The sequence below is a fragment of the Pholis gunnellus genome (assembly GCF_910591455.1).
Source record: "Pholis gunnellus genome assembly, chromosome: 18".
NCBI classification, from domain to species: Eukaryota; Metazoa; Chordata; class Actinopteri; order Perciformes; family Pholidae; genus Pholis; species Pholis gunnellus.
The window spans coordinates 3,573,487-3,595,109 of record NC_136545.1 but is presented as its reverse complement, the minus strand read 5'-3'; the positions used below and the strand labels follow the sequence as shown (position 1 = coordinate 3,595,109).

The 21,623-nt window shown below is 43.6% G+C and overlaps 3 protein-coding genes across 4 annotated transcripts; all 3 read left to right on the top strand.

Moving 5' to 3' along the window:
• Nucleotides 1-439: 439 nt before the first annotated feature.
• txnl1 (thioredoxin-like 1) lies at nt 440-5,550 on the top strand. Its single transcript, XM_079178522.1, has 8 exons — nt 440-691; nt 1,853-1,949; nt 3,171-3,344; nt 3,556-3,678; nt 3,920-3,989; nt 4,136-4,308; nt 5,062-5,166; nt 5,252-5,550. Exons 1-8 carry the CDS (start codon nt 594-596, stop codon nt 5,279-5,281), a joined length of 870 nt encoding a protein of 289 aa, XP_079034648.1. The 5' UTR covers nt 440-593; the 3' UTR covers nt 5,282-5,550.
• A 997-nt stretch (nt 5,551-6,547) lies between these two features.
• Nucleotides 6,548-10,297, top strand: LOC306710097 (tripartite motif-containing protein 16-like). The gene has a single exon (XM_079178482.1). The coding sequence runs from the start codon at nt 6,555-6,557 to the stop codon at nt 8,205-8,207; it is 1,653 nt and encodes a 550-aa protein (XP_079034608.1). The 5' UTR covers nt 6,548-6,554; the 3' UTR covers nt 8,208-10,297.
• Nucleotides 10,298-10,679: 382 nt separating this feature from the next.
• nars1 (asparaginyl-tRNA synthetase 1) lies at nt 10,680-21,347 on the top strand. Of its 2 annotated transcripts, none has more exons than XM_079179439.1 (15): nt 10,680-10,856; nt 12,386-12,468; nt 12,651-12,716; nt 12,971-13,063; nt 13,221-13,310; nt 14,447-14,525; nt 15,174-15,244; nt 15,380-15,466; nt 15,787-16,008; nt 16,274-16,473; nt 17,694-17,829; nt 18,060-18,173; nt 19,225-19,356; nt 19,549-19,680; nt 20,719-21,347. In XM_079179439.1, exons 1-15 carry the CDS (start codon nt 10,835-10,837, stop codon nt 20,848-20,850), a joined length of 1,659 nt encoding a protein of 552 aa, XP_079035565.1. In that variant the 5' UTR covers nt 10,680-10,834; the 3' UTR covers nt 20,851-21,347. The 2 variants fall into 2 exon arrangements, with proteins under 2 accessions (XP_079035565.1, XP_079035564.1); XM_079179438.1 differs by having other exon boundaries at nt 10,680-10,877.
• Nucleotides 21,348-21,623: the final 276 nt, after the last annotated feature.

Sequence of the window (21,623 nt, the reverse complement as noted above, 5' to 3'; positions counted from 1 at the left end):
CATAGTGTATATATATATATATATATATATATATATATATATATATAGTATAGTATTCCAAAAAAAAAAATCAGTATTGTATGTCAAAAACATTAAAGGTGAAGTATGTCGAAGAAAGTCACAAAGTCATTGTATAGAATGCTGAAAAATTATCAAAGCATAGTGTGTCGAAAAGGTCGTAAAACGTCACAGTATAGTTTGACGGATATAGTCACACTGCCATTGTATATTGTATGTCAAGAATAATGGAATAATATGTCATAGTTTAGTATACCATAAAGAAATCGCCCCAAAAATATCAGTTTTTATTTTCTCTTTATCCTGTGGAGGGCAGCATAGAAGCATCTAAACTGCCCAAAAAAACACCGAATAAGAAGGAAAACAACCCGCCTTTCCGGTTGTCTATTGGCCAATCATGAGTCCACATCCGGAAGCAGCTCACTGTACCTGTAGTGTGGTCCTGAAAGCAGCTAGTCAGCTAGCATACTGTCAGAAAGCTAAAAACACAACACTTTATTTTTATTAGGTTACCCAGTTTCCTGTCCTGAACACCCCCCGGATAACTAACTCACACTGCAGGCTCAAACGGTACCATGGTTGGTGTAAAAGTGATCGCTAGTGACCCGGACTTCCAACCGGAGCTAGCGGCCGCCGGCTCCAGGCTCGCCGTAGTGAAGTTCACAATGGCTGGGTAAGCTGACCAACCCGGCTTCCGAGGCCCAGCAGCTTGCAGCGCTTAGCACTTTGGTCTGTCCCATGAACGTAAGACTGGGAAACATTCACAGATCGTCGGTCAGCTGTTTTGTGGCGCTGACACGAGCCGGATAGCCACGTTATCTGACAGGTGTAGCTTCTTTATTGCCAGGAAAGCAAGGTTAGCATGCTATCTTTAGCAGCTGTTAGCTGAGTAACGTTAGCTCTGTTGCTTACAATGACATAGCAGTATTACAGTAACTTGGCTGCTCAGGGTTCGTAAGACTTAATGATTTAAAAAGGCAACAGTAGCACCATTATACATGTTAAACACTGTAATATTTCACTCGCCACTGTACGAAGTGCTTCTGACGTTAGGTATTATGTATTTTAGTGCGGCGGGCAACGTTAACTTAGTTTGAGTAGCTAGCGTTAAATGAGTTTCGATGGTTGACTTTTGTACGAGACCTAATCTATTTACAGCTTGTAACATATGACGTTGTTTTCTGGTTTCGCTGGTAGCTTGTAATGAAGTTAGTAAATGAAACACCTTGTGGGATGTATGCGAGAAATTAAAGCGATTACAAGATCCAACGTTGACCTCTGGTAATACTGTGATGTGCGTTTTATCAAAGATGTCTTCATATTGCGGGCTGAATCAAGCATAACGCACGAGCAAAACCTTCCAGTCATGCTATAGATATCTTTAATTTCGAGACAACTGTCTCCCATACACAGTCCACCAGAGAGACATTAAGTCATCTTTAACAAAGATGTGTGTTTATGGATTAATTATTATTAATAAATATATATATTACATTTCTAAACTACTCCTTAAAAAGCCAGTGTCTGTCAGGCTATACATATAATATGTAATATATATCTATAACAAGTACTGTTTGTGTAGTTACACAGTTAAAGTTGTAACAATGTGTCTGAAGCATAGAGTATTGGAGATAATAATAATAAATATCAGTATATACTGTACATGATTAGATTCTGATGTACTGTAAATCATCCAACAGTGCATTATTCAGTAGTTACTATCATATAAACCATTGATTATTGAAGGGTTGTCGGTTTCTTTAATGCTAATTGACTTGTCGATTGGCCGATTCAGCACTACCCGAGCTAACACACCGTCCTCTGTCCCCTTCAGGTGTCGGCCCTGTGTCAGAATAGCTCCAGCCTTCAACACGTTGAGTAACAAGTACCCACAGGTCGTCTTCCTCGAAGTAGATGTTCACGTCTGTCAGGTGAGTCAGTGATTTAAGGAGAGCGATGGCTGTTGAATCACTTTCCTCTGCAACCCCAGGTGTAGCATTGATGTTAATGTTTATTAGATGATTATCTGAGTGTCAGGCCAGACTAAAGCCAGGCCGGAAAACCTGTGGGGATCCGGTTAGACTAATGACTTTCCTGTTTAGTTTTTTTAATGTTGTTTTTTAGTGTTGAAGCAACATTAAATAAAAAAGAAAATGATCTTTTTCATTACTGAATTCCTTTATGAACCAACAGCAATAAACAATGGCGCTGACAAGTTTTACTCACGTAATCAAAGTTTTTCTAGAAGCTTTCATCTCATCTCATTACATTTTTGCTTAGGTAACTAGTCGACCAAACTTCCCCCAAAAAGTCAGTGTAGTCTGAAGGAAGTAGAGTTTCTAAAGGATAAAGTTGTTGTTGGTCAATATTTTTAATATTATCAACAAAAAGTCCAAAACCAATGATGTGATATTCCTTCACTCAAAGCCTTTGACTTCCCTATCCTCACTGTGTCACTCGACTCCAAGCGCATTGGTGCTTCTGAAGACTTGAATCTTTAAAAGTGGCTCCCAAATATAGAGTGTCGTTTTCTTAAAGGCTCAGTCATTTCTTAAAACAGCTGATCACTGTAGTTTGGAGCCAGTGTCACTCAAACTCAAATTTCAAAAGGAAATAGCACATTTGTTGGGGGACTATTTTCTTCGGCGCATTAATCCACTCTTGGTGCTCTAGTGAGTATTTGGGGCAGCAGGGTGTGGCATTGAGTCCCAAAGAAACTACAGTATGTGGGTGTGTTCATGGCCACATGTCACCCAGTGAACCAGTGTGGCTTGTTGATGTGGTTTTATAGTTGTTCTGTAACAATGGAGCTCTTTGGCACAGAGGAAGAAGATACTGTATACCAGACTTTAGCTACACAAACACAAACTTGATAGCAGGATCAGTTCAGTGTTGGTTTGGTCTTTTCATGAGATTTGTTCACAGTAACAAAAAATCCAGAACTTCACCAGACTTGTCCTTCAATTTGAAATGGCACAAGAAGTCGTTACTCTCCCAAGATGTTACCAGCCATTAGGCATTAGAATTCAAACTCTCTGTGAAGTTGGCTTTGTGAAAAAGTTGGACCCAAAAAACGTTAATTTCCTGTGTGTCAAAGCAGCAGAAAGTTGATCTGTAACAGAAATGTAAAAAAAAAATGTTTTCCTTCTCAGGCAACAGCGGCCGCCAACAGCATCTCAGCCACGCCGACGTTCTTGTTCTTCAGGAACCGGGTTCGGGTGGACCAGTATCAGGGGGCAGACTCTGCGGGTCTGGAGGAGAAGATCAAACAGCACACAGAGAACGACCCGGGAAACAGCGAGGACTCCGACATTCCAAAGGGATACGTGAGTTGACAATTTCTGCCTTTCTTTTTTTAAATAGTTCCAAATACCCCATAAGCTATTTTTGTAGGAATCCAGACATAGAGGGTAAGAAATGACATCTGAACACAAGCATGTGCAGAATTAGTGTGAACCGGAGAGGATGCGAGTCAGTCAGATGCCTCAAAAGGACATGTATAAATGTTTTTTTTTGTCTTGTTTGGTTTGTTTGCAGATGGACCTCATGCCTTTCGTCAGCAAAAACGGCTGCGAGTGCCTCAACGAGAGCGACGACTGCGGCTTCGATAACTGCCTAATCAAAGACTCCTCCTACATGGAGTCCGACTGTGATGAGCAGGTACGAGCTGTTCACTCAGAATGTCATTTTCCCCTTTCCCAATATTTGTGCAAAAAAAAAAAAATTACGAAAAATGATCTTACAGGAGAGCCGTGTCAACCTTAGCCACCACACAGCACACCAGCGTTGGTCAATCTGCGTACTCGTAGCTAAACACGTGTGGTTGGTTAATTGTACTGAACTATAAGTTGAACTTGATGGTAATGTGTCTGTTTTGTTGCCGTCCATTAATCTTGTCTAGTTGCTGATAACTATCGCCTTCAACCAGCCTGTGAAGCTCTACTCTATGAAGCTCCTGTCCTCAGACTTTGGTGAGTTTTTAATGCCGCTCTACATCTAAATAATCGTAATCTCCCATCTGGAGGTATTGTGATGAAAATACACTTTTGTTCTCCGATAGCTAACGTCCTTTCCTTTGCTCCCTCCTCTTGCTGTCTCCCTCCCTCTCGCCCGTCAGCCCAAGCCCCCAAGGTGGTGAAGGTGTTCATCAACCTCCCCCGGTCGATGGGCTTCGACGACGCCGAGCGGAGCGAAGCCACTCAGAGTCTGGAGCTGTCGGAGGAAGACTACAAAGAAGACGGTCTGATCCCGCTGCGCTACGTCAAGTTTCAGAACGTACAGAGCGTCACGGTGAGGGCCAGGTTGCCAACACATACTGCTGAGACAAAGCCATGGTCAGGCTTCAGACCACATGTCACGCTGAATGTGCTGAAATGCACCGGCTAATGTATTTCAATCAGGCGAGACACCAAGTAGTCATTTATTGGCTCAGTTTCTTTCTATGCCCTTTGTGTTTACAGTCTATCATGAAAGCCATATTTGAACCCACAAGAATAGTTTCTGATTTAATGAGTGAACGATCAACTGGGGGTCAGAACACCAGGGGCCCGTATTTATCAAGCAGTTCTGAGTACGAAATCTGGAGATAACTGAACGAAGAAAATCTCATAGTTAGACATTTCTGGTCCTTTTATAGTACTAAGAGTGAACGCGTTTTATCATCACGTGTAAATTTACGCTCGATACATGCATACAGTCTTTTCAAAATAAACTTCCGACCTCGCAGGACACTTACTTAGTTAGGTTTAGGAAAACAACAACGTTTAGATTAGAATAACTACGGGCATAGCATTATTTAAGTACGGAGGTTATGCATCAAATAGATGAAGCATGACTTCCCGTTTCACACGGGGAGCGAACAGCGGCCTCCTGGGTGAAAGATCACTATTCGTTTGACCCGCCTGCCCTATGTGGGCCTTTATGAGGCCTGGTCCATGATTACGTGGATTACATCCGTTTTGTTTTGTCTACCAATTACAGCGAGTAATGAGAGCAGCCTGACCGGTTAGTGTGTTTATTGACCCCATTTATTTTTTTCACCAGTTGTTTATCAAGTCAAACCAAGGAGGCGAGGAGACGACAAAAATCAACTACCTGACGTTCATAGGCACTCCAGTACAGGCCACCAACATGAGCGACTTCAAGAGGGTACGGACCAGTTACAGCCGCCTGGGCTCTTTTATGTTCAGCTTTGTCTGTGACTCACTCGTCATTTTACTCTGTCGCCATGTAGGTCGTGGGAAAGAAAGGAGAGAGTCACTGAGCAGGAGAACCAAGGAGAGGACAAGAAGAAGAGGAAGAGGAGGCTGCAGATACATCCAAGGACTTTCTCTCTGCCAAAGCTGCCACACACACTCACACACACACACACACACACACACACACACACACACACACACACACACAGCCTCCAGCTGACCTCCTCAAGCTCTGAGGGAATTCTCCGTCTGTGGAGACTCAGTCTACAAATCGTTTGTATTGTAATTCTGATGAATATGACTGTAAATAAAACACAATCCTTTTTCAAAGGCATGTGAGTTGTGTCTGCTTTCTGTGGGAACTACTGGAGGACGAGGAGGAGGAGGAGGAGGAGGAGGGGGGGGGGTATCTGTAGCAGTGAATGTGGCACTGGTAACAGTTCTAGTATTGCAATAAAGACAGGAGCAGCATGGATGTCGTTATATATATTAGTATATATGTATGTATATACCATATATATATATATATATATATATATGCACACAATCTGTATAAATAGGTATGTGTATATATATATATATATATATATATATATACACAATATCTATGTATATGTATGTATATATACATGTATGTGTATATGAGGAAAGTGAGAACAAATTAATTCTGAGTCTGATCACAATAGTTTTCTCCTATTTATGATTTGAGAAGTTTTTCTAAAAATGGCTTTGCCAGGGTAATCTCTCTAAACTACTTAATCTGTATTTAATCTGTGAAACAGTAGAAAAGAATCATTTTTACAAATTACTTTCTTTCATATAAAAACAGGTGAAACAAATGTTTTTTTCTGTCAGGATCATTTTGTAACTGTTGGTTGTGTAATAGACCTTTCGGTTACAAGAGGCTGAAGTGCGCCACCTCCTTCCAGGTGAGTTTTAATTTCTCCACGCACTCTAAATACAAGCTTCATATATCTTGTGTTAGCAAGTTATGTAAAGTAAACAAAATACAGATGTAAGACACAAAACCTGTTTTCTTCTGTTAGGAGAGAAAACATTTGATATATTAGTTTTTTCACTTGCCTCTCATGGGCTTCCGAAGGATCATGATTTGTGAAAGATAAAACGATTTCAAAAGCTGTCAACTAACAGCACAAACATTTTATTTTCTACACTCTTCACAATTGATAAAACATGAGTGAGTGAACCAGCTTTGTTTGACGATCATGAAGCCCACTGATCCTGTCCGGGTTAGTGTCGTCCTGGAGTGAATCTAACCCTCATAGCTCCTCCTCCTCCTCCTTCTTCCTGCTCTCTAACGAAAGTCTGAGTGGTGAAATGGCGCAGAGAGGAATTCAGCTGGACCAGGACAAGCTCTGCTGTTCGATCTGTCTGGACCTACTGAAGGATCCAGTGACTATTCCCTGTGGACACAACTACTGTATGAGCTGTATCAAAAGCCACTGGGATGAAGAGGACAAGAATAAACTCCACAGCTGTCCTCAGTGCAGACAGGAATTTATTCCGAGGCCTTCCATGGTGAGAAACACTATGCTGGCAGATTTAGTGGAGGAACTGATGAAGATGGGACTCCAAGCTGCTCCAGCTGATCACTGCTATGCTGGACCTGAAGATGTGGCTTGTGATTTCTGCACTGGGAGAAAACTGAAAGCTCTCAAGTCCTGTCTGCAGTGTGTGGTCTCTTATTGTGAGCAGCACCTCCAGCCTCACTATGAATCCTCTGCCTTTGAGAAGCACAAGCTGATCGACCCCTCCAAGAAGCTTCAGGAGAACATCTGTACTCGTCACAATGAGGTGATGAAGATATTTTGCCAAACTGATCAACAATGTATCTGTTATCTGTGCTCCATGGATGAACATAAAGGCCACGACACAGTCTCAGCTGCAGCAGAAATGGCCAAGAGGCAGAAAGAGCTCGGGGCGAGTCGACAGAAGATCCAGCAGAGAATCCAGAACAGAGAGAAAGATGAGAAGGTGCTTCAGCAGGAGGTGGAGGATATCAATCGCTCCGCTGATAATGCTGTGAGGGACAGCGAGAAGATCTTCACGGACGCGAAGCGACAGATCAGATCGCGTCAGAAATCGGAAGTGAGTCACGTGAACGGGCTTCAGGAGAAGCTGCAGCAGGAGATCTCCGAGCTGAGCGGGAAAGACGCCGAGCTGGAGCGGCTCTCTCGCGCGGCGGATCACACCCGGTTTCTGCACAGCTACGCCTCGCTCTCGCGTCTCGCCGAGGCTACAGAGTCGCCCAGCGTCACGATCCGTTCCCAGAGGTACGCCGGGGATGTGACCGCGGCTGTGTCGGAGGCCAGAGAGAAACTACAGGGCATTCTCAGCGAGGAATGGAGCAGGATCTCACTGCTAGGGGTCGAAGATGTTTTACCGCCACAAGCAGAGCCCGAGACCAGAACAGATTTCCTCAAATACTCGTGTGAAATCACACTGGATAAAACCACAGCACATAAATTTGCGGGGATTATAAGTAGACTGCAGGTACAATACAAATTTACAAATGACCATTTCTATCCTGTTCACCCAGACAAATTCACTGACTGGCACCAGGTTTTGTGTAGAGAAAGTCTGACTGGACGTTGTTACTGGGAGGTGGAGTGGTATGGGGAAGGCGTTTTTGTAGCAGTCGCATACAAGAACATGAGCAGGGCAGGAAGAGAGAGTGCATTTGGAAACAACGACAAGTCGTGGGCACTACAATGTTTCTCCGACGGTTATGAATTAAGTCATAACAACATCAGAACCTCCATCTCAGGCCCTCAGTCCTCCACAGTAGGAGTGTACCTGGACCACAGTGCAGGTATTCTGTCCTTCTACAGCGTCTCTGAAACCATCATGACTCTCCTCCACAGAGTCCAGACCACGTTCACTCAGCCTCTCTGTCCTGGATTTGGTATTCACCTTAATGGAGCCTGTGTTCAAATCTGTGGAGCCTCAAACACACAAGAACTAGCGTAGAGTTTCTGTATGTAGCGTTCTATCTCTTCTCAGCCATGGTGGTTATCACTGCTCATGAGGACCAGCGAGTTTTCATCTTTTAAAAAACTTTTAGTCTTTCAAGTAAAATATGAAAGACAAGTACGAGTAAACAATTGCAAAATAGTCAACTTAAATGTAAAAAGACAAAAAGAAATAAAACAAAAAAAAGTGTAATTAAATACAAATGGATAAGCAGACAATTGTGTGAGGGATAGTGATAGAATAAAAACAACAATATTATATTGGGATATTTCTTGTTTTAAATATGTTGGGAAATAATAAGTAACTTGTTATGTTTCTTTTTATTTTCTGTAAATTATTTAAGGATTGTGGGAGACCTCTACATTTTAAGTAGAGTACAGCATTGTGGGATTTAATAATCATATTTTTGCCAATAAATAACTGAACAGAATAATTGATATTGTCATATAGACTTCTCTGAACAAACATTGGCTTGTTGTGATGATTGAGCCCCTCACCTGTTATTTGTAGGGGTGTAACGGTTCACAAAATTCACGGTTCGGTACGATACAGTGGTGCCACGGTTCGGTACGTTTCGGTACGTTTTCAATACAGTAGAAAACTATAAATGCCAGAGAAACATACTTAATTTTTAAATATATTTATTCATTAAAACTAACATCATAAAGTTATTCTTTGACTTTGAACAATGATGGAACTATACCTGAGTGACCCATCTTCTGGGGTGTCTTCTTAGCAACACATAAGCATAAAAAACTGCTCCTTAATTAAAAAAATAAATGTAGTATTGTTACTTACATCTTCCCCATCATCATTTTACTGCCGTTGTGCTTCTGTGAAAGAAGGTCACAATCTTTCTGATCTTTGCTAGGAGGCCAGAGATCTGCTGCACTGCCGTTGCTTTATGAGATGCTGGATTAATGACATGGGCAAAGCATCCTATTTGTGGTCCTACTCCAGCAGCTCCAGCAGCATTTACTATATCCCTGGCATTATCAGTAGTCACAGGAATAGTTACATTAGCTCGCTCCAACTTTTACTTGGACCAAATCTTCGCTCGTGTGACTCTCAAGTGGTCTGCAGAACGTAGCTCTCCATCTCCCGTTCAGCGGTGAGGTACAGTCGGGTAGATTTGTGTAGCTTGACGTCCAGGCATACGTTGTCAGAGCAGCAGCGGGTGCCTCGGACATTTGATTCTCTATTTATGCTTTTGTTTTCTTGTACAAAACAGGAATTACGGTTTAGCTGAAATGGGCTTGTGAAGGAATTGTGTAATGGGGCTCAATAACATTCAGCAGGTTCATAAAGCGTTTTACACTACAGAGTCCGGTCTCATGTCCGCGGCTATAAATGGACCAATCGCCGTGGTGATCGCTTTAGCCTTGTTCGAATCGGCAGGGAACAGCTGCTTAAACGCTTCAGGGAGAGTTTGAAGCGTGTGTGCTGCTCCAGGTTTTCGTTTAGTTCCACCCACTGCCACACTGCGGTGATGTCGGCGTAAATGGGTTAACATGTTTGAGGTGTTCCCACTGATGTAGCCTACACTCGTGTAGCAAATGCGACATACCGTTGTTTTTGTATCCACCACTCTCTCGCCATCGCCCTTATAGTTCACAGAGAAACCAAAGTGGCTCCAAACACCAGACCTGTAGGCCGTTGGAGGATCTTCTATTTCTGGTCTATTAGCCATATTGCACCGAGCTAGCTTTGTGTAGCGTGTCTCACGGCGCAAAAGTGCCCGACTGGAATTGTTTTTCTTTGGCGTGTCAGAGAGCACGCTGTCCGTTACGTCATGTGTGTTGCCAGTTTGAGAACAGTGGCTCCACCGAAAACATAATATTTCCCACAACTTCTGCATTTTCCAAATGGACTAGTATTATTAAAACGTATTGTTCGGTTCGTCATGCATACCGAACCGTGAGCCTCGTACCGAACGGTTCAATACGAATACGCGTATTGTTACACCCCTAGTTATTTGGTCTGTATAGTTTGATGTATGTTTGTATTGTTGCTGTAATGTTTTCAGTTATCTCTGTTCAGCTGCATGAGGCACTTCTCCTTATCACAGCATTTTAATAAATCAAACATTAAAACCCCTTCTGAGTCAATGGTTTAATAATTGACCCCATCACTTGCCCAAATACCTTAAAAATTAACTGAACCAAAAAACGATTTTATATTATTTCATTTTAACTCAACATTATCAGTTTAGTAGCGTAGTATTTATGTATAGTATTGCGTCATACACTTTTTTTTTTTTTAGCAAAAACTGATTTGTCTCAAGATTGACGCTTTTTGATGAGTTTTTTTCTAATTGGCCAACCAGATAACCGACAAGTAAGACAACCAATCGGATTCGGTGTCAAGGAAGTGACGTTTTAATGCTCGCCAATCAGCGCTGGTGAAATATGCACAAAAAAAAAATCGGCGAGTCGACTCACCTCTTCCTCCTCCCGTGTCGACAACCAATGACAGCGAGCTGCGGCCGGGTTGATGTAAAGTTGCATTTCCGCAGCTGAATAGACACCGCCGACAGTAGCGTCTGGGGTTTCGTTTCCATTTTTCCCAATACAAAAATATTTAGTTCCCCCTCCTCAGCGGACGGTCGAAGCACCTGCGCAGACATGGCGACGGAGTTAACGAAAGGTGTGGAACAAGTATCAGTGGGTAAGTTAGAATTAAACAGCTAGCCAGAGCTAGCCCGTTAGCTAGCTCCCAAAGACATGTGTGTCTTGCATATTGCATCATTTGCAGTGATGTTAGCAGTTAGCATGCTAGCTAACGCCGATATCTGAATCTGTAGGTGTCAGGTTAGATATACGGAGCCGGATTACACAGTCGCATACATTTTGTGTGGATACCGAACGAAGTTGAACATAAAAACTGAGTCAGAGAACGGGCATTGTGTGCTAACGTTTAGCCATGACATCTGTCAGTCTGTCTGCTGTGCAGCAGCTAAGGGGCTCCGACAGCCATTGAACGTTAACGCGGTGTGATTTTGCTTTGTAGTTTTACTCTTTTAGTCAACGGAGTGTAAAATAGTCTGCAGGGTTGCTCTCAGTAACACATGACGTTATTTGTCTTTTGAGATTCAGCTTGTGACGCTTTTAGTTTCATTTCCTAGCGTGTCACCATATGCAGCGTGAAGATGGTCTGGATCCATCCACAGATACCTATGGTTGGTGTGTGTGTGTGTGTGTGTGTGTGTGTGTGTGTGTCTGTGTACCAAGCCAAAAGTCTTAAGTGTGATGAGCTGAAGGTTTGTATCATTATTCATCCAGCAGCTTGTGCCATATCGGCCGACATCAGTGTTGGTCCTCACTAAATGCTCTCCTGGGGGCAAAATCAGCTTGTGAGCCTCAAACCGTGGAGGCTGTTCAGGAGTGTTCAGACGTCCACGTACTTTCGGCCATGTAGTGTACGCTTTCTGTTGGGGTTTTGCCTTTGATTGATGGGTGTGTTTGCTGGCACTCTTCCCAAAATGTGGACAAGAAATGCTGGTGAGCAGTAAACCTCCCTGCAGACTCTTGTTTTGCCAACAATCAGAGAGTTGAGAACTCAAATATCACAATGTCTTTTGACCATTTACCCGGTCGATATCGTATGGGTGCTTTTACTAAATATTTGCACGATGAGATTTTTTGATCAACAACCATCAGCAATGTGGATGTAATGACTTAAGTGGGTAAAGGCAAATAATAGAACAGCTAAAACAGTCTGGTAAGTTATGGAAATTACACCACTTTAATGTAGTTTTTAAATGCAGGAAATGATCAAACTTATGCCGTATTACGACATCCAAAATCTAAGACGATATCTAGTCTGATCCAATATCGATATAATACAGTTATTGGTTATTGCCCAGCCCTACCAACACTACATCCAAGTTGTCTATCTCTGTCCAGCCTAGTAAAGCTGCAGATGACTAGGCTCTTTAGTTTCAATTTGGCTTCAGGAGGCTAAAGTTCAAAACCTGACTCATCCTTAAGCAAGACGGTGGCAGGTTCACTGGAAATAGACTTGTGTGGACGTTGACGTGAGACGGCCAACTCATGGAATTTATGTTTCAGGAAAATCAAAATAGTCACCAGCTATTCCTCGCAGTAGCTTTAAATCCAAGGTATTTAATACGACTGGGAGGGAGTGCTGCGTCTCACTCTGCCTCTGCTTCACAGGGGAGCTGTATGTGTCGGACAAATGTGGCAGCGACCAGGACGGAGACGGCACGGAGCAGAAACCCTTCAAAACTCCCCTCAAGGTAAACGGTCATGTAGCTTAAAGTACATCCTGTTATCTGCCTTAACTCTATTCAGGCGTGTTGTTTAATATGCTTAATGCTACAGGATGTAGCGTCATCAGGAGAAACAGTGGGCATATCATCGATATTTGCGCCAATGTCTGTCAGCATCTCATTGTGTTTGTGTACAAATCTCCTCACAGGCTCTGATATTTGCTGGAAAGGAGCCGTTCCCCACCATCTACGTAGAATCACAGAAGGAGGGAGAGGTCGGTTTAAAACATTTTCTTTTTAATGTCTTAAACTTTACACAGGAAATTATGGGTCAAAAATCCTCTCTTTACTGTTTTCTACACTGTTTAAACTTGGCAGGTTCACCCCAAGGTTGTTTTTTTCTCGCTGTTGCAGAGTTTGACTTCAGTAAAAACCTGCAGAATTAGAAACTCATAAACTGCACTTTATACGTTGCTTTTATTTTTTCTTATCCCATCATATATGCGTTCCTCCTCTTCGTCTTCCTCAGCGTTGGGCGGTGATCTCTAAGACGCAGATGAAGAACTCAAAGAAAGCCTTTAACCGTGAGCAGACGAAGTGCGATTCCAAAGAAAAGAAGGAGGTGTGTGTCACATTTACTTCACTTAAAAGGAACTCTGGGCACATTCAGGGTGTTTCTTCCTCTCTCTGGGCGGTTTTGCATAGTTGAGCTATAATTCATAAGTCTATTTGATTAAGAAGCAGAGGTAGTGTCTTTAAATGTTTGCTTTGTGTGTCAGGCAGAGGACACCGAGAGGAGAGAGAAGAACCTAGAAGAAGCCAAGAAGATCAACATTGAGAAGGACCCCAGCCTGCCTGAGCCTGATACGGTCAGCCATATTGTTTCCACTCGTATATTCATCTAATAATACTTATTGGATATTGGCTCAAGTAACCACTAAAACATTGTATTGTAACCTGCATTCTCAGGGTTTATTACCGTGTTTGTCTTAAATAACATAAAGCGTTGGTAACTGGTGAACAAACAGTTACTGAACATAGTTAATAAATCTGTTCATATCTGTTGAATATTCAAACAGTGGCTCACTCTTCACGTCAGGCCAAACAACGGCCCATAGCTGTGAGATAATCCCAACATATCACAGCCTGAAGTGAGCTGTTTATTTGATCAAATACTCATCAAGTTCTAGATACATTTAATTATATATATTTTTAATGAATGATATTTGTTCACAATAAAATAGGCCGTCCTGGGATAGCTGCCTGCACATACCGAGGCGGCTGCTTTGGAACGCACACTAGCAGCTAGAACATTTCTGTTTTTAATAGGAGGCTAGTGTTTTATTGATTTCATCATCCGGCTCTTTTTTACTTTTATTTTGCCATTTATTGTTCAACTACTGAGAAGACCCAGGTCAGATAGTTTGAGTCGTGGTGGTCAGCGCTGTAGAACTTCCTCTTTACGTAGCGCTGCATGTCGTTCAGAAAGTGGATCGTTTTTCTGGAGACGGGGCACTGCTCAAGCAGAACTTATCCGTTAAATGTTTCCCGTTGTAGCAGCTGACTTTGTTACTTTGTATTGTCGGTGGAAGTGATCCAGCTGTGTCAACACATACTGTATCTCAGACAAGGAGTGATACTGAAAGTGCAAAGGAATTAGTTATGGAATATGTTATGGAGACAGTTCAGACTGCATTTCTTTCCTAAAGTAGGTTTTAGTTGTCTTGTGCTGCAAGAAGCCACGTAGGTCCTTTTTAAAACGAGGATGAACACTGGGCTCGTCTCAGTGTTAAATGTTGTCTAAAGGTACACAAGCCGTCTAAAATGAGCAAAATAAAGTTCTTAATCAGAAACTGTCTGAGCAAAGAACATATAGAGAAGATCACAAATCTGACCAGATAGTCGGTACAGCTTTCAGTGCTTCACAGTTGTTGATACCCAGCCCTAAATCCAGCTGTGCCCTATTGTGCTTGTGAGCTAAAGGTGAGTGTGGACTGTTTTGCAGGTTAAAATCCATCATCTGGAGGCCAAGAGAGGGCAGAGAGTCAAAGTGTTCGGATGGGTTCATCGCCTCAGGAGGCAGGGTGAGGAGACCGGCACATGAAAACAAAACATATAAATCGAACTGCTGAGTTTGTCTCTGGTCTTTAAACCCGAAAAGGCAACACTGAAGGCCTTTACACACTTGTTTTTGATACACACTTCAATGTATTTGTTAGAACTGTTGTTTTTGTCATGAATACTTTCACACAGAATGCAAATATTATTATGGATGAAAAAGTAATATTATCTGAAACAAGTTTGACTTTTCTGAGCTCTAGCACTGAGAGTAAAGGCATCAACCAATCACGTGTAAAACGGACATATTCAAGACTTCCACTTTTAACAGAGTGTGAACCAAGACGGTAAACTTTATGTCTACTTTCAACCTGACAAAGGTCCAGATCCACTTCTTCTCTTCTTACCGCTCACAAGAACAGCCCGAGACTTACACAGAGGGAGCTTCAAAGGAAACTCAATAAAATAGCTTACAGTAGCTTAGCTTAACCCTTTCCTTAAATAGTGTTGTTACTGTCGCAAAATCTGCATCACTGCCGGTATGAATCGTTCTGAAGCAAAATATCAGCAGGCGAGTATTTCAGGTTTTCACGTAGTTTATTCGTAACGCTGGCGGTGTGTAAAGGCCTTTGAATTCAGAGTGTCTTCCTATTTGAACCTTTTCTCTCCTACAGGGAAGAACCTGATGTTTGTCGTGCTGAGAGACGGATCTGGTTTCCTGCAGTGTGTCCTGTCTGATAAACTGGTACAGCTTTACAACCCATTTTAGTTTTGTTTTTAATGTGTTACATCATTGTGCAATTCATCAGCAATTCAAGCTTTTTTGTCGTTTTGTATTCTTCCCGCTGACTAACACTTGTCTCCTCGCTCTCGCCTCCAGTGCCAGTGCTACAACGGCTTGGTGTTGTCCACAGAGAGCACCGTCGCTCTGTACGGGACCGTCACTCCAGTTCCTGAAGGCAAACAGGTAAACACACCCGCTGCGTAACAGACGGAACCTGCAGTACGCTCCGTGCACGCCACAAGCTCAGAAGAAATCAGGTTGTGCAGGAAATCAGACAACCTGGTTATATGAGCTGTAATAACCTCGTCATTGTAAGATCCACATATACACGCAGCAGGGTGGAAATCAGATGTTTGGTCATGCTCACCTGACCCTGCTTTGGATCAGTGTGATACTAGTTTGATCCGCTCTGCTGGCAGACACACTGGGAGATACTTTGAAGTCATACTGCAGTACAGAAACATGACGAGGGTGGTCAGTGAGTTCCTGTCTTCCTCTTCCAGGCGCCGGGAGGCCACGAGCTGCACTGTGACTTCTGGGAGCTGATCGGCTTATCTCCGGCGGGCGGCGCCGACAACCTGCTGAACGAGGAGTCGGACGTGGACGTCCAGCTGAACAACCGACACATGCTGATCAGAGGAGAGAACGTCTCCAAGGTCCTCCGGGTGCGCTCCACCGTCACGCAGTGCTTCAGGGAGCACTTCTTCAGCCGCGGATACTGCGAGGTGACGCACGCCAGCAACACTGAGAAATCTTTTGTCTCCCCCAGGCTTTTGCTTTTTAGTTTCTTAGCGAAGAGCATTGAATAAAACCAGGATTTTATCCAGTCAGAGTGTTGTTTAAATGATGGCAGATTATATCAGTCCAATTGAGGAAAAAAAGGTGTCAGGTTTCTCAAAGTCAACGTGTTGACCTTCACTTTAATAAACCAACAGTGTGTGCAGCTTTATCTCCTATTTCAACCACTATATCTGTTTCTTCTGGCTGTAGATCACTCCTCCCACCATGGTGCAGACGCAGGTGGAGGGCGGCTCCACGCTGTTCAACTTCAACTACTTTGGCGAGGAGGCGTACCTGACGCAGTCCTCTCAGCTCTACCTGGAGACCTGCATCCCCGCCCTGGGCGACACCTTCTGCATCGCCCAGTCGTACCGGGCCGAGCAGTCGCGCACCCGCAGACACCTGTCCGAGTGAGCAAACCGTCCGACACGTTCACAAAGTACACTCAGGTCGCCCCCGTGTAGGAAAGGCACAACAAGGGGGATTAGATTCATACGTATTAAGGCTGTGAATTATTTCAAATATTTGCCCTGAAGCCACACAATTGGTTAATTAACAGTACGCTTTTTTTCCATCACTACAAAGACTTTAGAAGGTTGAGAGCAGACACAGAGACACGTTGTTAATCAGGCCAGCTAGTCTGGGTGAACTGTTGTGACCAGCAAACATGTTTAGAGGCCGTGGCAGGTTTGACGAATTGATTAGCAGGCAGAGGTGATCAATGTGTGTCTGTGAGTACTACTAAGGAGTACTACTACATGTATGAGAAAAAGGTTGTATAAAGGCTTTTTATTGCTCCGGAGTCTGATGAAGAAACCCTGCAGTAGTGGGTTTACCTGGGCATAGCTGTGTGTAAGCTGAGAGCCCTCTAATTATAAGACGTTATAGACAGCAGCACTGTGTGATGTGGCATTTCCTCCACAACGAGGGTTGCTACAGCAACTGTAGCTTAAAGGGATGATTCGCCACCTTTTTTCTCTGTGAATGTCCAATCAGTGTTGATGGTAAATGTAGTTCAATAAAGCAATACATTCCTCAGTGCGTGCTATGTTGACCCAGAATGCTAAGTTTTCCTGCCGTGCCAGCAGTGCATGTACCAGGATGCATTGCGCTCGAGCTTCTGATGCCCAGGCCCCCCCGCCCGTCGGCCGTCGGCCGTATCCTCTCATCTGTCCCACTGCGTTTCTTCAGCCCGCTCCAATAAATCCAGCTGAATATCCGAGTGAGCCCAAACACTGTTGAACATGTATCCCCTCCTCTGCACTGTTGGGATGTTGGAAACCTAGCTGGTTTGAAATACAAGTGAAGGGGGGAAAAAAGGAGGTTCAGCAGTTCTTCCTTGCATCCAGCTACGTCACTGTCACACCACATGGACCACATGGTGGCGCCGGATGCAGGAAAAACAGATTTTGCACTGAGGAGTTTATTGCTTCAATCGACCTCATTTACCATCGACACCGATCGGACGAATTTTCTTTTAACTTCTAACAAAGGACAGCACAGTATATACCCATTAAAAAAACCCGATATGTTAATCACACCAGAGCCACACAACACCTTGTGTCATCTCCTGAATCGGAGCCTGTCGGCCTCCTGCGTGTTGATTGGTTGATTTGCCGTCTGTGTTCAGGTACACTCACATCGAGGCCGAGTGTCCCTTCATGTCGTTTGATGATCTGCTGAACCGACTGGAGGATCTGGTGTGTGACGTGGTGGACCGAGTGCTCAAATCCCCCGCCGCACAGCTGCTCTACGACATCAACCCCGTACGTCATGTTATTTTTTATGTTTCACAGTTTTCATCCTAACTTATAGTTGCGTCGTGCTGAAACACATGGGGGATGGAGAAAGTTCATCCATTACATGATCTGTCTTAGCCTTTGATCACACGCCCTTCATAAGAACATGGAGTTGATGTTTTATATTTCTCTGTATTTTCATTGTAGTGTTAATATTTTCTTTGATGGTGTAGTTTTGATGGTGTGTCCCCCCCCAGAACTTCAAACCCCCCAAGAGGCCGTTCAAGCGGATGAACTACACCGAAGCCATCGAGTGGCTCCGAGAGCACGACGTCAAGAAGGACGACGGCTCCTACTACGAGTTTGGAGAGGTGACGACTGAACACGACACACACACACACACACGTACACACCCGTCAGAGTATCTAACGCACACATCGTTCTACGAATGAGTTCTTGTGCACTGAGCTCCCATCGTGACTCGGTAGCCCAGAATTCACTTTGATTTCAGGCCAGCAGCAGTTTTATAGGAGTATGGTGTTGGTTTGTACTGTCCTGTGTAGTTTTCCGGTAGTTATCCAGGGTCTGCAACAGACAACTGAACAAATAATAGAAGTTAAACAAAACCTTACATCAATGAAAGTTTAAAAATAATAATAAAGTATGATTTAAGAAAAACAATTCAATGTTGGCAAACTCCCAAGAGACAGAATAGACTGGTCAAAGGAGCAGGGGCTGAAAGTTAGTACCTAGCATAGATCCTACATTTCCCATAATGCAACTCAACCGCATCTTTTAATTAGACCCTGCCTGCATGCTGAACTCCTACATCTTTCAAACTCCACTCGTCCAGTTTGTTCCAGATGTGCTGTCTCCAGGGCTTGACAAAGCTCCTCCAGAGCCACAGAAGTCATTCTACGGTTCTGACGGGCCTGGGTGGTGCTCTTCATGACGACAAACTGAACTTGACGTGTAGACTTGATGGGGTGCCCCTTTAATGTCATTATTGTAATCCTTTAGTTGTTTAGCAGGTAGTTAAAGAGCTTGTAGTTTATTGGTCATCAGCTCCCCTGCAGTTGTCAGACTCACCTGTAGAGGGCATGAGTGTCTTCTCTGTCAGCTGTATGTCAGAAACATGTGACTGCTTTGATCTGTGTTCAAGATGTTTCTGTCACCACGTTCAGTATTCTGTCTACAGTCCTATTACTTTGAAAAACCACGTTAAATTGTATTCATTCAATTTCAAAAGCTATTTTGACATTTTTAGACGGCATTGAAAACAGAATTGTCCTCTTTGTGGAGTTTTCTTTTTGTTGAAATAACGAGGCCGGAAGTAAATTGTTACCAAAAGTTTCTTAAATAATTGTTTGATAAATTCTGTGTTTTTTTTTTTAAATGTATTTTTAATCTTCCCACTCTCAGGACATCCCCGAAGCTCCAGAGAGGTTGATGACGGACTCCTTCAACGAGACCATCCTGCTCTGCCGCTTCCCGGCCGAGATCAAGTCCTTCTACATGCAGCGCTGCCCCGAGGACAAACGCCTCACCGAGTCGGTACGAACCTCAGGGGTCAAACTCTGGCTGTGAAACCTGGAGGTGTATCAGGGTGCTGCGTGGCTCCCTCCTGCTGTGGAGCCAAGATGAAAGCTCTCAACCTAAAGACACATTTTTGGGGTGCAGGAAGCCCTGAAGTTACTTTATAACTGATTAGCTGTCTGATCTTGTGTGTGTGTGTCTGTGCCGCAGGTCGACGTGTTGATGCCAAATGTGGGTGAGATCGTCGGAGGCTCGATGCGTATCTGGGACGCTGAGGAGCTGCTGGAGGGATACAAGAGGGAGGGGATCGACCCGACCCCGTACTACTGGTACACCGACCAGGTAACACAAAACTCACTGTGTCACATCTCGGCCCAGAAAGGAATAGAACTTCTGTAATAGAGCGCAAACTACTTCACCCTCAAAACGACCATTTGTAAGTCAATGACTCACCCGGTGTTCCCTTAAACTCTTGAAGAAAACTGTCGAGTTTCGCGACAGCAAAACTTTATGAAAATGTCCGTTTACAAACTCTCACACAACTCGTGCAGGTCAATCCATGTCTCATTTATCTAGTCGTATGCTCACTACTTCACAAAACAGTGCGTCTTCACTAACACCGTACTATCCACAGTCCCAGGGAGGCGGGAGTTCCAGCGTCTTTAGCTTCTGTGCTCTCACAGTGAAACTGAATTTTTGAGCGATGTGCAGTTACAAGAGGGATTTCAATCAAATCCTTCGCTTTTGATTGGGCCGCTAATAAGTGGGCGGACTTAGAGTTCAGAGCGATACAGAGCTACAGAAGAACACACACACACACACACACACACACACACACACACACACACACACACACACACACTCTGATATCAAACACACTCCTGTCTCTCTTTAAGCTGCTCCGACCCACAAACTGACCCGTGTGGTCAGCTCGCTGACCAAAGTCTCATGTGATTGGATGATTTTTCAAGTGCTGCATGAGTCCTCAAACATTTGAAACCAGAAGAGAAAAGACAGACTTGGTGCAACATATACTCCGATACTGCTTTTATTTGACTTGTATATGAATACAGGGACAAATGATTCAAATTGGTGAAATCTATTCTTCATTTTACTGGGTCTTTAAAAGCACTTCCTCCACTACTGTCTCGTACTAGAGCTGTGAGTCCGTGCATGAGACGGTAGTAGCGAGTAAATATGTTTTAAGAGAGTAGTCGTGGTTACCACAATCCCAGCCGGTGAGAGGGAACTGTGAGGCTTGTTTGCAACAAATGATGTAGAGGATGTTTGAATCTGAGGAACAGCGGGACGTGGACGAGGCCTACGCATCTCAGCAGAAGTGTGTGTTAACAGGCTGCTGTGTGTGTGTGTTTGTTTCAGAGGAAGTACGGCACGTGTCCTCACGGCGGTTACGGTCTGGGCCTGGAGCGTTTCCTCACCTGGCTGCTGAACAGACATCACATCAGAGACGTCTGCCTGTACCCACGCTTCATCCAGCGCTGCCGACCCTGAGCATGCGCGCACACACACACACGCACATTCTGTTGGTATACCTGGACCCTGGCATGTGGCAGCATCCACATAAAATGTGTCTCTATAATATTAAATTAAATCAAATCTAAAGGAATTCTATGTTTCGTCCCTTTTGGGGGGTTTCTGTTTCTGTGTCAACACTCTGGTGAAGAGTTCAAATCATGACGTCTCACCGGTTAGATGCCGCCCGCTGTGCTCCGCCTCACACTTTACAGCTTCTTTCTTGTTTGTTGTGACTCCAAACCTTCTGCCTCAGCTGGTGCTCGTGGGCTGGTTTAGATAAGAAACACTGTAGTTTCCTGTGATTCTTCACCTGAGGGGAAAGAAATCGCTCAGTCATAGCTTTTCAACTTATTTAATTATTAGTCAGTGAAATGGTCGGTGTGGTTCAGAGATGTGACGTCGGGGACTCGTCATGTTTGTGTTTGTGTCGTGTTTCCATCAGAAAATACATTGAACTCAATAAATGTGACTCAAACGGATGGCTGTGTGAGGGTTTTCTTTAGGTTGGGTGTGTTACCGCTACTGATAACTGTGATATTTTCATAATGAAATATTGATATCATCTTAATAATGAACATGTGATAATATTGTATAAATAATCCAGCCCTCTGAAATCTTTGTCTACAGTTCTGGTTACAGACTCCATCTCCCTACAAATGGATTTTGAGTGTAATTAATATGCCAAAAAAGAGACAAAATGCACAATAAGTTAAAAGATGAATTTTACTAATAGCGTTGTACTTTTTTAT

What these genes read in the sequence shown, in the direction of transcription:
- nars1 (XM_079179438.1), top strand. Translation starts at nt 10,835, where the DNA reads ATGGCGACGGAGTTAACGAAAGGTGTGGAACAAGTATCAGTGG. An exon ending in GCCTGCCTGAGCCTGATACG is followed by an intron (nt 13,311 to 14,446) that starts GTCAGCCATATT and finishes ACTGTTTTGCAG; the next exon opens with GTTAAAATCCATCATCTGGA. An exon ending in CAGTTCCTGAAGGCAAACAG is followed by an intron (nt 15,467 to 15,786) that starts GTAAACACACCC and finishes TTCCTCTTCCAG; the next exon opens with GCGCCGGGAGGCCACGAGCT.
- txnl1 (XM_079178522.1), top strand. Translation starts at nt 594, where the DNA reads ATGGTTGGTGTAAAAGTGATCGCTAGTGACCCGGACTTCCAACCGGAG. An exon ending in CCGACATTCCAAAGGGATAC is followed by an intron (nt 3,345 to 3,555) that starts GTGAGTTGACAA and finishes GTTTGTTTGCAG; the next exon opens with ATGGACCTCATGCCTTTCGT. An exon ending in ACATGAGCGACTTCAAGAGG is followed by an intron (nt 5,167 to 5,251) that starts GTACGGACCAGT and finishes GTCGCCATGTAG; the next exon opens with GTCGTGGGAAAGAAAGGAGA.
- LOC306710097 (XM_079178482.1), top strand. Translation starts at nt 6,555, where the DNA reads ATGGCGCAGAGAGGAATTCAGCTGGACCAGGACAAGCTCTGCTGTTCG.